Genomic DNA, 10,780 nt, shown 5'->3' with positions numbered 1-10,780 from the left:
TCTAGGAATAAAAAGGAATGTCTGATGAGACTGGGACTCGAACCCAGGAGGATTGCTCCACCAGGAAATTGGTGTTAAGGTTGACCTTAACCTGGCGCCATAACCAACTCGGCCATCTCACCGATGCAATATTTTGAGCAGGAAATTCGTGCTAAGAGATCTATCCTACTTTTTATATTTCATTTATATAGAAAACCATTTAATTTATTAATTTACTATAATATTAAATAAAAGGTTTTATATTTTTAAAAGTATTTTATTAATTATAAATTATTTTCTTTATTAACTTCTAATTTATATATATAAAGTAGACCTAAGCATTTAGTATATCTCTAATAATAATTCTAAAGCCCAAATAAACAAGTAACCATTCAGGCATATTGTGATAATGAATTGAATGAGCCACCCAGGAGTTTACAAACACATAGAATGCGCATGCGCGTGAACCTTCTCATAGAACCTCCATTGCTGCAGCCTGCTTACACCAACGGACCTACTACCTACGCAATCACCCTTCATACCACCCCGCCTCGCTATTACTCACCCACCGTTTACACAACCTGAAACAAAAGACATCGTCACCATGCCTCGCAAGACGCTTCGTATACTATGCTTTGGAGACTCACTAACATCGGGATATTTCTGCCATGGCATGGACTCGCATCCATACGCTCTCAAACTGGAAGACCGGCTCACCGGGACGTTTCCCGAAGTGGACTTTGAGATCGTGCTGAATGCTGTGCCAGGCGATGTTGCTTCTTTCAAGCGCTTCAAAGATAGAATGGATGCTGCTTGTATGTGCCTCTCATTATACAGTGTTCTTTCAAGTCTTTTGTAGCGTTTGACCGGCTAACAAAGAGGGATAGGGGAGGATAATTATTACGACTGGACAATTATCCTCGGCGGTACGAAGTGAGTTATACAAACTCTGCCAGATACAAGTTATGCTGATATACGCCGGTAGCGATATAGCGTACGGCGTCCAACCTGAAGACATCTTTTCCGCCCTTAAGGACTTATACGATGTCCCTCTGAGTAGAGAATACAAGGTTCTTGCTCTAACAGTCCCTGAGTGCCAGTCAAAAGGCAAGAGAGGCACGTCGACAAGAAACGAGCTCAACCAGAGCATCCTTAAGAACAAAGACACGGGATAGTAAGTTTAAGAACTTTACAAAAGTTTTTACATGATTTTTTTAAACTGTGAAATGACTGTCTTTGCTGGTAGTTGATGCTGATTTTTGACAGTTACGCCTTTGACCTTCATTCCAAGATACCCTACCATTCGCTCTCAGAACGGGATCGCGAAAGGTACTGGGATGACGGTCTCCATCTTCGAGACGAGGGCTACGACTGGATGGGCAATCACATCGCCGACGCCCTTATAGACATCCTCTGGAGCGAAGGCACATTTGAAGAGCCCACCAACTCCAAAACCTCGGAAGTCTTGGCACTGGAGGATGAAGTCCAGTTCGATGAAGAGGATGGCAACCCTCGGAATATTAATGAAGGATACGTGGTGGTCCGCAAGAAAGATTTGGACTAAGGCTTTTGGCTTATTAAAGTTGCCAGTCTAGAACCAAGGGATACACCTGCTATGCATTGACATAAACAGCCCTTGATCATCCCAATCCCTAAACGCCATATCCACTACGAGGTTCTAATCCGTCCTTTTTTTTCATACAACAAGGGTTGCGGCAACAAATTCCTATTAAAATAGAGTCAGTACGAGATCAACCAAAATTTTGATCAATAACTTGGGCACTTACGGGAAACTCCTTTTGCAGCGCATTGGTGACATTCTCCACCTCCTCGGCCAAACTCTCGACGTTGGCATCCCAATTTCGCATTTCTTTTCCAACAATAATTTCTGCTCGCCCACTACCCTTCTCTCCAGATGCCTCGCCACCCTCAAAGTACACAATGCCATCAATCTGATCCATACGTCCGACTAAACGGCCCTGCTCAATCATACGTGCAGTGGTCTCTTCAGCCTTGTCAGCATCCAGGCCCAATAGTGTTCCCAGGGCCTCGAATCTAATATTGTTGTAAAGTCTGGATGCGCCAAGAAGATTGTGCTCGACGACAGCCTTGGCGAGTACCGTGGAGCCATCTGATGTAGTTGCCAGCTGATGTGGCTGCAGCGCCTCTGCAAACTTGTCAACCTCTTCAGGTGACAACAGCCGGTCAAGGAACATCTTTTCCAGTATACCAAATTCCTCAAGTTGCGACGAACGCTCATCTTTGTAGAGGCGGCTTAATGTTCGGTTTCTCATGGGACCAGCGGGTGCCAGAACAGCACATTTCACCGCCATACTGAGTGTATGTAAGCGTTCCTCTTCGTCGATCGTAGGCGAGAAGCTGATCTCGTGATATCGTTGAGATGCGGATAAAAAGTCGCGCTGAGCGTCCAGAATGCGGGCTTGTGAGAGTTTGAAGTGCAAGTTTAGTTCTTGATCAGATACGGTATGCATGATGTTCTTGAGCTTGTTGATATACATCTCGGCGGCCGTAGAGTCGTCGACTTCGAGATAGTTTCGAACGATGCGAATCCATGTGCGAGCTTTCTCCTCATCGGTGATCTTGCGCTGAGAACTGTCAAGGGGAATATCGGCTAGGGTCTTTGCAGCATCAAGGAAATCACCGTTGCTTTCGTGGGCCGTTGCAATGAGCTCACGGATAGTGGCGACGGCATCAACGAAGGAAGAAGATGATGGCTGGGCCGCGATGGTGTTTAGCGTTCGATTCCCAACCTCGATCCACATATCCTCGTTCTTTAGTTCTCGGAGTGTCGCAATAAAAGACGCGAGGACGGTTCGCGTGGCCACGACGCCGAGCGCCTGGTTAAAGAAGGAGTCGACGACAGCATTTAGGTCGTCGGTAGCGGTGGACGGGGATGAAATGTTCTTAACTTCGGAGAGAAGTTGCTCGTAGAGAGGTCCCTTCTCTCCAGAATAAGACTCGGCGTTGGAGATCGCCTCCGCGACTTTGGGATTTGGTGCCATGGCCGTCGGTTGGTAGGAATCTGTTAAATGCAAAGATGATGGACTGAGGTGGAGGTATAGCTGCCTGGGGGTAAAGTTGAGGCTCACTACAGGCGTCACTGTGGAGGGGCAAGCAGGGGTCAGCTCTAGCGGGGTAGGTTGCCGGATTAGCGCGATCTAGTTGAGGCAGCTAGTAAAGCTGGATTGTCCATCTTGATGGCAAAAGTTGTAATTGACAAGACGCTCAACTCATAAGTAATCTTGCAAGACGTGCTAATCAAACCTGCTTAAGCACACCGAGACCACGACGACCACTAGGTAGTGCTATCTTGGCTTCAAGAATGACTGGAAACTTTTCTTCCTTACTTGCAATTCGATTGTTGAAATCATCTAAAGTTTTAGCGTGACGATATCCACTTTGGCTGAACTTTTTTATAATGATATAGAGTCTATGGTATGGCATTCAATATTTGCATCCAAATATCCAACCTACAAGTAGGACAGATTCACCTCTATCATATTGGTTTCATGTATCCATGTCTACTCATGCTTCCTAAAAACCCAATGTTCCGGCCTATGGCGACTGCAATGCTAAAACAATGAATCCCCGATATGCAAAATTATCGAGCATCTCTCACGCCTAACGCCAAACCAACTAACCGACAGAAGAATCATCTCTATTTGTTATGCCAAAGCAAAGTTCGGAGCGAGTCAAAGTCATTGCAGTCCTTGTAAATGTACGTCATACTGCTTCTCAAGCTCGACTGCAGCTCCTCGGGATGGTATCGGAAGATCAACATCACCATGGCCCACGAGAGCGACGCGAACGCAGGCCAGGCATATTGATTAATGACTCCATGGAGAGGTTCGGACGATACGAATGGGAATCCGTGGCCTGGCTTAACGGCGATACGAGCGAGTGCGAGCATCACTCGCGCAAAGACGTAGATGACGATCTGCTGATTGACCGATGAGATCTTTCCTGTACGCTTGGAACGACCGCCGAAGACGAAATATCCGCCAACAAGACCACCAACGAAGGAATCGTATGTTCCTGTTCATAGTTAGAGTTCTGGGAACATTCTGAGGATAAGCTTCGGTGACGATGACGTACCCTCCTTTCCAGGCTCTGCGCCAAAGTATTTGAGCGCAAGCATGGTCAGCTTATAAATTAGGGCAAAGCGCGCCAGATTGGTTGCATGATGTCTTGTCGCTCGAAGGACTAGGTTTACTTTCTGTGGGAATCTGTTGTTGCACGTCAGCGTTGTTGCCGGTCGGGTGTCGAGACAGATGAAACGTACGTTCCAGAGCGGAAGAGAAACACCATCCTATTCGTGTTTGTCAGTATCGAGGTTACCAAGAGAGTGCATATGACTTACACCAGCGCATGCGGAAACCGCACCTTGGTTCCGTAGATAATACCATTGCGCGCCGTCTTGACTAAGGACAAGAGATCATGGTATCGCGGGTCCTTGACAATCTCCTCCAGCGTGTTCTATCCAAAACCCGTCAGCGCGAACTTCACCGTGCCACCAGTCGATGAGAGCAGTACCTTTAGCACTTCCAGCGAAGATGACATGGCCATCTTGTCCCGAAGCCTCGGCAAAAGAACCGTAAAGAGAGGGTCGGTCGCAGCGTCAAGAGAGGATGTTTGTCGGAAAGTGCTTTAGTCTCAAGGCATCTAATGTCGTCGCGTGATTTTGTCGGTCAGATTCCAGGTGCGGAAGAGTCGTATAGGAGCATGGATGGATTCAGAGGTATCGATAAAGTTGGTAGGTTCATGGGTTTTGAAGGCGCCCCGGATTATGGATACGTGCTATGTCACCTGTCTATTGAGCCTCGGATGTTTGCGCTCGGCTTGTGTTGCGGAGCATGGCACCGGCAATAATATCCCCCCACTGGAAAAATACACTACAGTGCCTAGTCGACTATGACGCAGAGGAGCTGTCCACTGAAAGGCCTGAGATTTGGAGAGGAGAATGGATCTAAGGAATTTCACATGTGAATGGCGGTTCGACGGAGATTCCAGTTGCATTAGCCAAGATCTGGGGAAATCTCACATCGGTCAGATTCAAATGGGACGACTAGGCACGTACTCCGTATGTATAGTCTAGATTTCATTTTCATGCTTTCATGGAGTGCTTCAAAATCGATCTTATGCTCATGGACCTCATCTCCAATTTTCGAACCCCTTAACTCCATGCTATTCAGGTACCCTTGGTTCATCCCGAAACTCCTCCACTTTGACCTCGGTAGACCAGAAATGACACCGTGAGGCTCTGTGATGTTATATGCGACACCTCCATCCAACGAAGGATGATGAAGGAAATTTGGGTATAATCCCTTTACCGAATATTGGCTGGACCCTCAACACCACCGCTCATGAGGCTCTCTCCACTTGACCCCCAGAATATCAAAGATCTTTCGTTCATTTCGTCCTTCGACTAATTCTCCCTCCGTGACCTTGACCCGTTGCGGCCCTCGCATCACATCCTTGTATAAACCCCGTTGGTTCAGTCGCATTCCCTTCTTGGAAGCCAATAGTCGCATGCTGCGATTAAAGATGTCATTGCCAGTGAAATAGATCAGGGCCGCGCCCATCTCTGATTCAGGAACCAGGAGAAAGTCAATGCGGCGCCACACGGGTCTGTAATGCTCCTCGTTGAAGCCACTGATCTTAGGGAGCACACAGCATCCATGCCATTTGCTTCCGTCGCTGACAGATCTTGATGACGCGAGCCGTGCCACAAGGAAGTCTTCAACTTCAAGAAGTTGGACAAGACTATCAAGAAAAGGCCTCAGCTCAGCCGATGACTCAGTATTCGGCTTGGTGATGATGAAATCGATATCGCCCGACGTTTCTGCTCCTCTTCGATAACCCCCCCCAATGATCAACTCAACCTGGGGATCGACACGCTGAGCACTTCTTCTCACAATAGCACCCAAGGCCTCAATCTCACCACGCGGAATCCTGGTGTTGAGATCATTGTAGTGCTCGATGCCTATGAGCTGATTTGGTGAGAGTTTCGCACTTGTTTTCAAGTCGTCCAATGTCCGGAATCCTTGAGCCAACCATTGCTGGGCCTGACTGTTTCCAACACCATAAATTCCAAGGAATAATTGGAGTGCCTCGTCCATCGGCTCTTTCTGGGCGTACTCAAGTCGCTGAAGCCTGTCTGTAGTGACGATTTCTGCAATCTTCTGCGCCAGACGCGGTCCCACGCTAGGTAGTCTTTGTGCCTCCTCGGCTGTCGTGATTTTCATTTCTTGACGCTTTAGGGTGCTGATAACTTTTCGATAGGAGGTTGTTCGCCAATGATCGTTCACCCGAGTATAGTAATCAGCCATGGATTGGAGAACCTCGATTGTGCGCGAATTTGGATTCCCCGCCTTGGCATCTTTTACTCCGGCGGAGTTGCAGGAGAACCGATCTTCGAAAGCAATGTCTTTGCGATCTGATCTAATCTTTCTTCGTGACCGTCGTTTGTTGGCTCGTTCATCTTCTGAGCCTGAAAGGGATTGTTCTTCAAATTCCAGGTCTGCCATTTCCGTAACCGTCTGAACATCATCATCATCCGCATCTAATGGGAGGTCCTTATATTCCGACATTATCTTGATGTACTCGGATAGCTCGTCCTTATGGCGATCCTCATCTGGGTTCTGCATTGAGCCACTTGGTTCTTGAACAAATGTCGTGGAATTTTGTCGGGAAATGGTAGGTCTTTCACTAGCCGTATGACGAGATGAGGCCATCCCTTGAAGATCAAGCACAACTGGCTGAGAATCAGTTGGGACAGGAGTCTCGGCAACTTGACTGTGATGAGGAGACTCTTCGCTCCTTTCAGGTGTTCCTGTGAGAGGAACAAAATCCCACTTCTTCGAATTCCTATGATGCGGCTTCACTCGCAAAGACTCATTAGGCTTCCCAGAACTTGACGGGACAGGTGATGGGTTATCTTCTTCCTGGGCTATCGATTGGCCTGTAAGCCGATACCTCTTTTGGCTGCATTGAAGCAGCGATTTGAATTGGATGCAGTCGATTGGGTACTCCTCGTTGACGACTCTAGGAGGAAGGTTTCTGTTCGTATTCTTCAACACGCTCTCGATATCGTTGTAGTGTATGTGTTTCTCAACAACAATATGAGTAGCAATGCGTGGAGTCCGTACCCATGTTGCACCAAACTCGCGCGCCTTTGTGATGCGTAATCGACGAGCTGGTGCAACATCGTCATCAGGAATGTAATGGAAAGTGAGTCCTTTGAATATCTGTTCGCTCTCTGGCTTGAGGTTGATCGTACTTTCACGCTTTCGCTTCTTCATTGCCAAGCTTGGGGAAGGCGAGTCGCCTACTGTTTGTCCAAGATTTCGACCCGATGGGAACAAAGGTGTAGACCCGCTCCTAGGGAGTGATCTCCGTGTCTGCCTCGTAGAGTCAGGGATAGGTGTATCATCGACTAGAATAGCGCCAGCGCTGCGTTGATTCATGAGTGTGCCGAGCCTGGTCTTTTGGCCAATTGCAGTCATCGGAGTGCCTTTGATGATCTTTGTTCTATCAGCAGATGCGGGCGTTGGGAGTGAAGTGACCCTTCTAGGTGTCACTCTCGATTTTTGAGCTTCAATGTTAGTTAGGTCAAACACGACAGATTCCTTTGCTGGTGGTCTGGGGCGTGCTTTGACAGCGAAGAACCTCCGAGAGCGCATCCTTTCTTTTTGCTGGTCCGTATCAAGCTCATCATCGCTAGAGAGCGGCTTCAGCTGATCGAAAAAAGCTGTCTTTTCTTGTAGGGAGGTCATGGTGAGGTTCCGGAGTTTGTTTATGCTGTGAGACTGGCGCCATGAAACGCGACTTTGAAGGCAGAGTTTCGATCATACCCCAAGATTCTTGGCTGATGCCTGCCGCAAGATATCGCTAGCCATGTAAGCCTATGTGTTATAGTAGTGTACAGATTTAGCTGTTCAGGCTGCTGCTATTAGTTCAAGAGGAGATGTTCAATATTCATGGTGCTTCAAGACTCCTGAGGTTACCAAGTTCAAGGACAATTGTCTCGCCTGATTGGCCAGTCTCATGCACGAACCGCTAAAATCGCCAGGCTTCAGTGCTGAATCACGGTCCGACTCGCTAATTAACAAGGATGATCGTGAATGGGAAAAGTCCATTCCCATTCACATGATGCATCACGGAGACTGGAGGGATCTTTGAATGGAGAAAATATGCCTTTTGTTTTTTATACTCAAGTGTCTACCCAGGCTGGTAACCCGATACCACAATGAAACCATGTACTATACAACTAAATAATCCAATAAAATCGGTTCAGGAAAAGAACCGGGGTATCTATAACTCGACAATTCCAAACCCATGGCGCCGTTTGATGCGTACAATTTGACTCAATATATATAACCGTCCCGCTTGTCATAAGCAATCTCACTGTGGAAACGTCACAGGGGCATGCGCGGGCTGGCCACCAAACATGCGAGCATCAATCATGGGAATGTGATTTTTTTCGTAATGGTGGAAAGCCGTAGGATCAGCCGAGTATCGGCTTCCGGACTCGTTGTCGATATCGCTGACGACTTCACGAGTAAGCTCAACGTAGTCGTATGCGAACTCTCCAATCTCGGCATCGTCAATGCCCTGTACTTCGGCATCCGAATCGACTCGAAGACGCAGACCCGGAATGAGGTTCATGAGGAATAGGATGCTGCAAGTGACGACGAATGAGTATAGGCCTCCACAGATGGAATCGGCCAGTTGATAACCCATCTGTGCCCAGTGACGTTCGACCCAACCGCCCTTGATGTGAGAGTAGCCGTCGAGAGCAGCGATGCTTGGGGTGGCGAAGAAGGCGGTGCAGATATTGCCGATCAAACCACCAATGCCGTGGACGGCAAAGATATCGAGTGCATCGTCAATTCCAAGGAGGAACTTAACCTTGGTAGCATAGTTAGAGCCAGCAGCGCCGACAGCACCAAAGATGACAGCAGACCATGGGGGGACATAGCCTAGACTAATGTTAGCTCACGTCAGTTTTGAAAGATTGGGACCTGCTCACCAGAGCCAGGGGTGATGCAGACGAGACCGGCAACAACACCAGAGCAAAAGCCGACAGTGGAGAACTTCCTCTCCAGACGATAGTCCAACAGACACCAGGTGATGCCCCCGACACAAGCAGCAAGGTTAGTCACGATGGCGGCCATTACGCCGCGAAGGTTAGCAGAGAGGGCAGAGCCGGCGTTGAAGCCAAACCATCCAACCCAAAGGAAGACTGTTCCGGTCACGATATGAGTAGCATTGTGAGGGCGGTAGTTGAGCTCATGCGTTCCATGGCCACTACGCTTGCCCAGCATCATTGAATAAGCCAGAGCAGCGCTTCCAGAAGCGATGTGCACAGGGGTACCTCCAGCAAAATCGAGGCCGCCCATCTTGTTAGACCAGCCACTGGGATTCCAGGTCCAGCAGGCAATAGGGTCGTACACGACAGTGGCCCACACGAAGGTGAAGATAATACAGGGGAGCATGCGGCCACGCTCGGCGACGGCACCGGTAGCGAGAGCCACAGTTAGGGCGGAGAACATGCCCTGGTAAACGGCGAAGAGCATATCGGGGAGATGAGCGGAACCAACCGAGGGCCGGGCCAGGACATCGCGGAAGCCAAAGTTGGCAAGGTCACCGATAAACGGGCCGGCCGTATGCGAGAAGGTGAGAGAGAAGCCCCAGAAGAACCATTGGAAAGTCGTCACTGCGGCGCTCATTACTGAGAGCCATATAAGCGACAGAGCCGATTTGCGACGGGCGAGGCCTGAATAGAAGAAGCTTTGGACACAAAAGTCAGTAAATGAGATCACTAATCCAATTGAACAGCGCCAAAGAAAGACTTACCCAACACCGGGAACCATTAACAGCACTAGAGCTGTGGCCGAGAGCATCCAGGCGATATCACCAGGCTGCGGGCGCAAAATGTCAGCTTGCGGGCGTTCAAGATATTGGAGGGGCCACTATTCAACGTGACCCACTGCCTGTCTCAAAGGACTTTCTCAGACTCATTTCTTTGAGTGAGAGAAAGATGAGAAAGACTGAGAGATCAAGAGGAATAGAAAGTGAACAGAGTGAGGACCAAGGAAGGAGAGAATGAGAGACGGAGATAGACAACTCACCTCGTACCAGATATTGACATCCATATCGAGCGGATTAGCACCTGTTGCGCCTGTACCGTTATACTTGAGCTGCGTTGCTCCTCGAGCATCACCATCGCCTCCCATAGCCATGACGCCGGTTCTGACTTGGGAGGAGTGATATAGAAATAGGAATCCCAACGTCGATAAAGAGGGATGATGTGACAAGGTCAAGAAGGTTGCACTGCGTGACAGCGGAAGTGATAGTGACATTCTGGGCCAACAGTAAAGTAGGAAGAAGGGAGGAAGAGACTCGAAAGATAAGAGATCCAGGCAGGGGGTGCAATTGGTGTTGAGAGTGTGCACGGCTGAGATTGAGAATGTGAGAGAAAAAGGGCGCGATTCCGGTTCAGGCGGGACAGAGATAAGAGATCCCTGGACGCGAGCTTGGCTGTGCAACCCCTGGGACGACGTAATATACCGAGTTAGACTGTTGGAGTATCTGGGCTGACTCCGTGGGCTTTTGGTTAAGAGGGAAAATATGGAGGAGACGACGACGACGCGAAAAGGGTCTCGAGACTACCGGTACCGCCGTGACGTTTTTTTCGGGGCGAGGCAATTCGACTCTGAGCTAGAGTGGGAGGTGACGAAATAGATTGAGTAGTCACATATATCAATCTGGCGGCTCG

The 10,780-nt window shown here is 48.7% G+C and overlaps 5 protein-coding genes and 1 non-coding gene across 6 annotated transcripts; 1 reads left to right on the top strand and 5 right to left on the bottom strand.

Moving 5' to 3' along the window:
- Positions 1-22: 22 nt before the first annotated feature.
- Positions 23-122, bottom strand: tRNA. The gene is given in 2 exon segments: positions 23-66; positions 85-122. It is a non-coding gene; the product is annotated as a tRNA-Leu (tRNA).
- Positions 123-583: 461 nt separating this feature from the next.
- FPRO_00991 (uncharacterized protein) lies at positions 584-1,543 on the top strand (the record flags this gene model as incomplete). The annotated part of the gene is made up of 4 exons (XM_031220292.1): positions 584-794; positions 867-912; positions 965-1,153; positions 1,246-1,543. 4 exons carry the CDS (start codon positions 584-586, stop codon positions 1,541-1,543), a joined length of 744 nt encoding a protein of 247 aa, XP_031075481.1.
- A 132-nt stretch (positions 1,544-1,675) lies between these two features.
- On the bottom strand, positions 1,676-3,002 carry FPRO_00992 (uncharacterized protein; the record flags this gene model as incomplete). Its single annotated transcript, XM_031220281.1, has 2 exons — positions 1,676-1,705; positions 1,767-3,002. The coding sequence occupies 2 exons, from the start codon at positions 3,000-3,002 to the stop codon at positions 1,676-1,678; spliced, it is 1,266 nt and encodes a 421-aa protein (XP_031075480.1).
- A 656-nt stretch (positions 3,003-3,658) lies between these two features.
- FPRO_00993 (uncharacterized protein) lies at positions 3,659-4,566 on the bottom strand (the record flags this gene model as incomplete). Its single annotated transcript, XM_031220270.1, has 5 exons — positions 3,659-4,035; positions 4,096-4,226; positions 4,283-4,309; positions 4,361-4,476; positions 4,534-4,566. 5 exons carry the CDS (start codon positions 4,564-4,566, stop codon positions 3,659-3,661), a joined length of 684 nt encoding a protein of 227 aa, XP_031075479.1.
- A 782-nt stretch (positions 4,567-5,348) lies between these two features.
- Positions 5,349-7,775, bottom strand: FPRO_00994 (uncharacterized protein; the record flags this gene model as incomplete). Its single annotated transcript, XM_031220259.1, has 1 exon — positions 5,349-7,775. The coding sequence occupies one exon, from the start codon at positions 7,773-7,775 to the stop codon at positions 5,349-5,351; it is 2,427 nt and encodes an 808-aa protein (XP_031075478.1).
- A 628-nt stretch (positions 7,776-8,403) lies between these two features.
- Positions 8,404-10,244, bottom strand: FPRO_00995 (putative ammonium transporter MEPa; the record flags this gene model as incomplete). The annotated part of the gene is made up of 4 exons (XM_031220248.1): positions 8,404-8,981; positions 9,032-9,792; positions 9,859-9,923; positions 10,134-10,244. The coding sequence occupies 4 exons, from the start codon at positions 10,242-10,244 to the stop codon at positions 8,404-8,406; spliced, it is 1,515 nt and encodes a 504-aa protein (XP_031075477.1).
- Positions 10,245-10,780: the final 536 nt, after the last annotated feature.

This window comes from Fusarium proliferatum, assembly GCF_900067095.1.
Source record: "Fusarium proliferatum ET1 genome assembly, contig: FPRO_scaffold001, whole genome shotgun sequence".
Lineage (NCBI taxonomy): Eukaryota > Fungi > Ascomycota > Sordariomycetes > Hypocreales > Nectriaceae > Fusarium > Fusarium proliferatum.
This window is presented reverse-complemented; position numbering and strand designations above follow the sequence as displayed.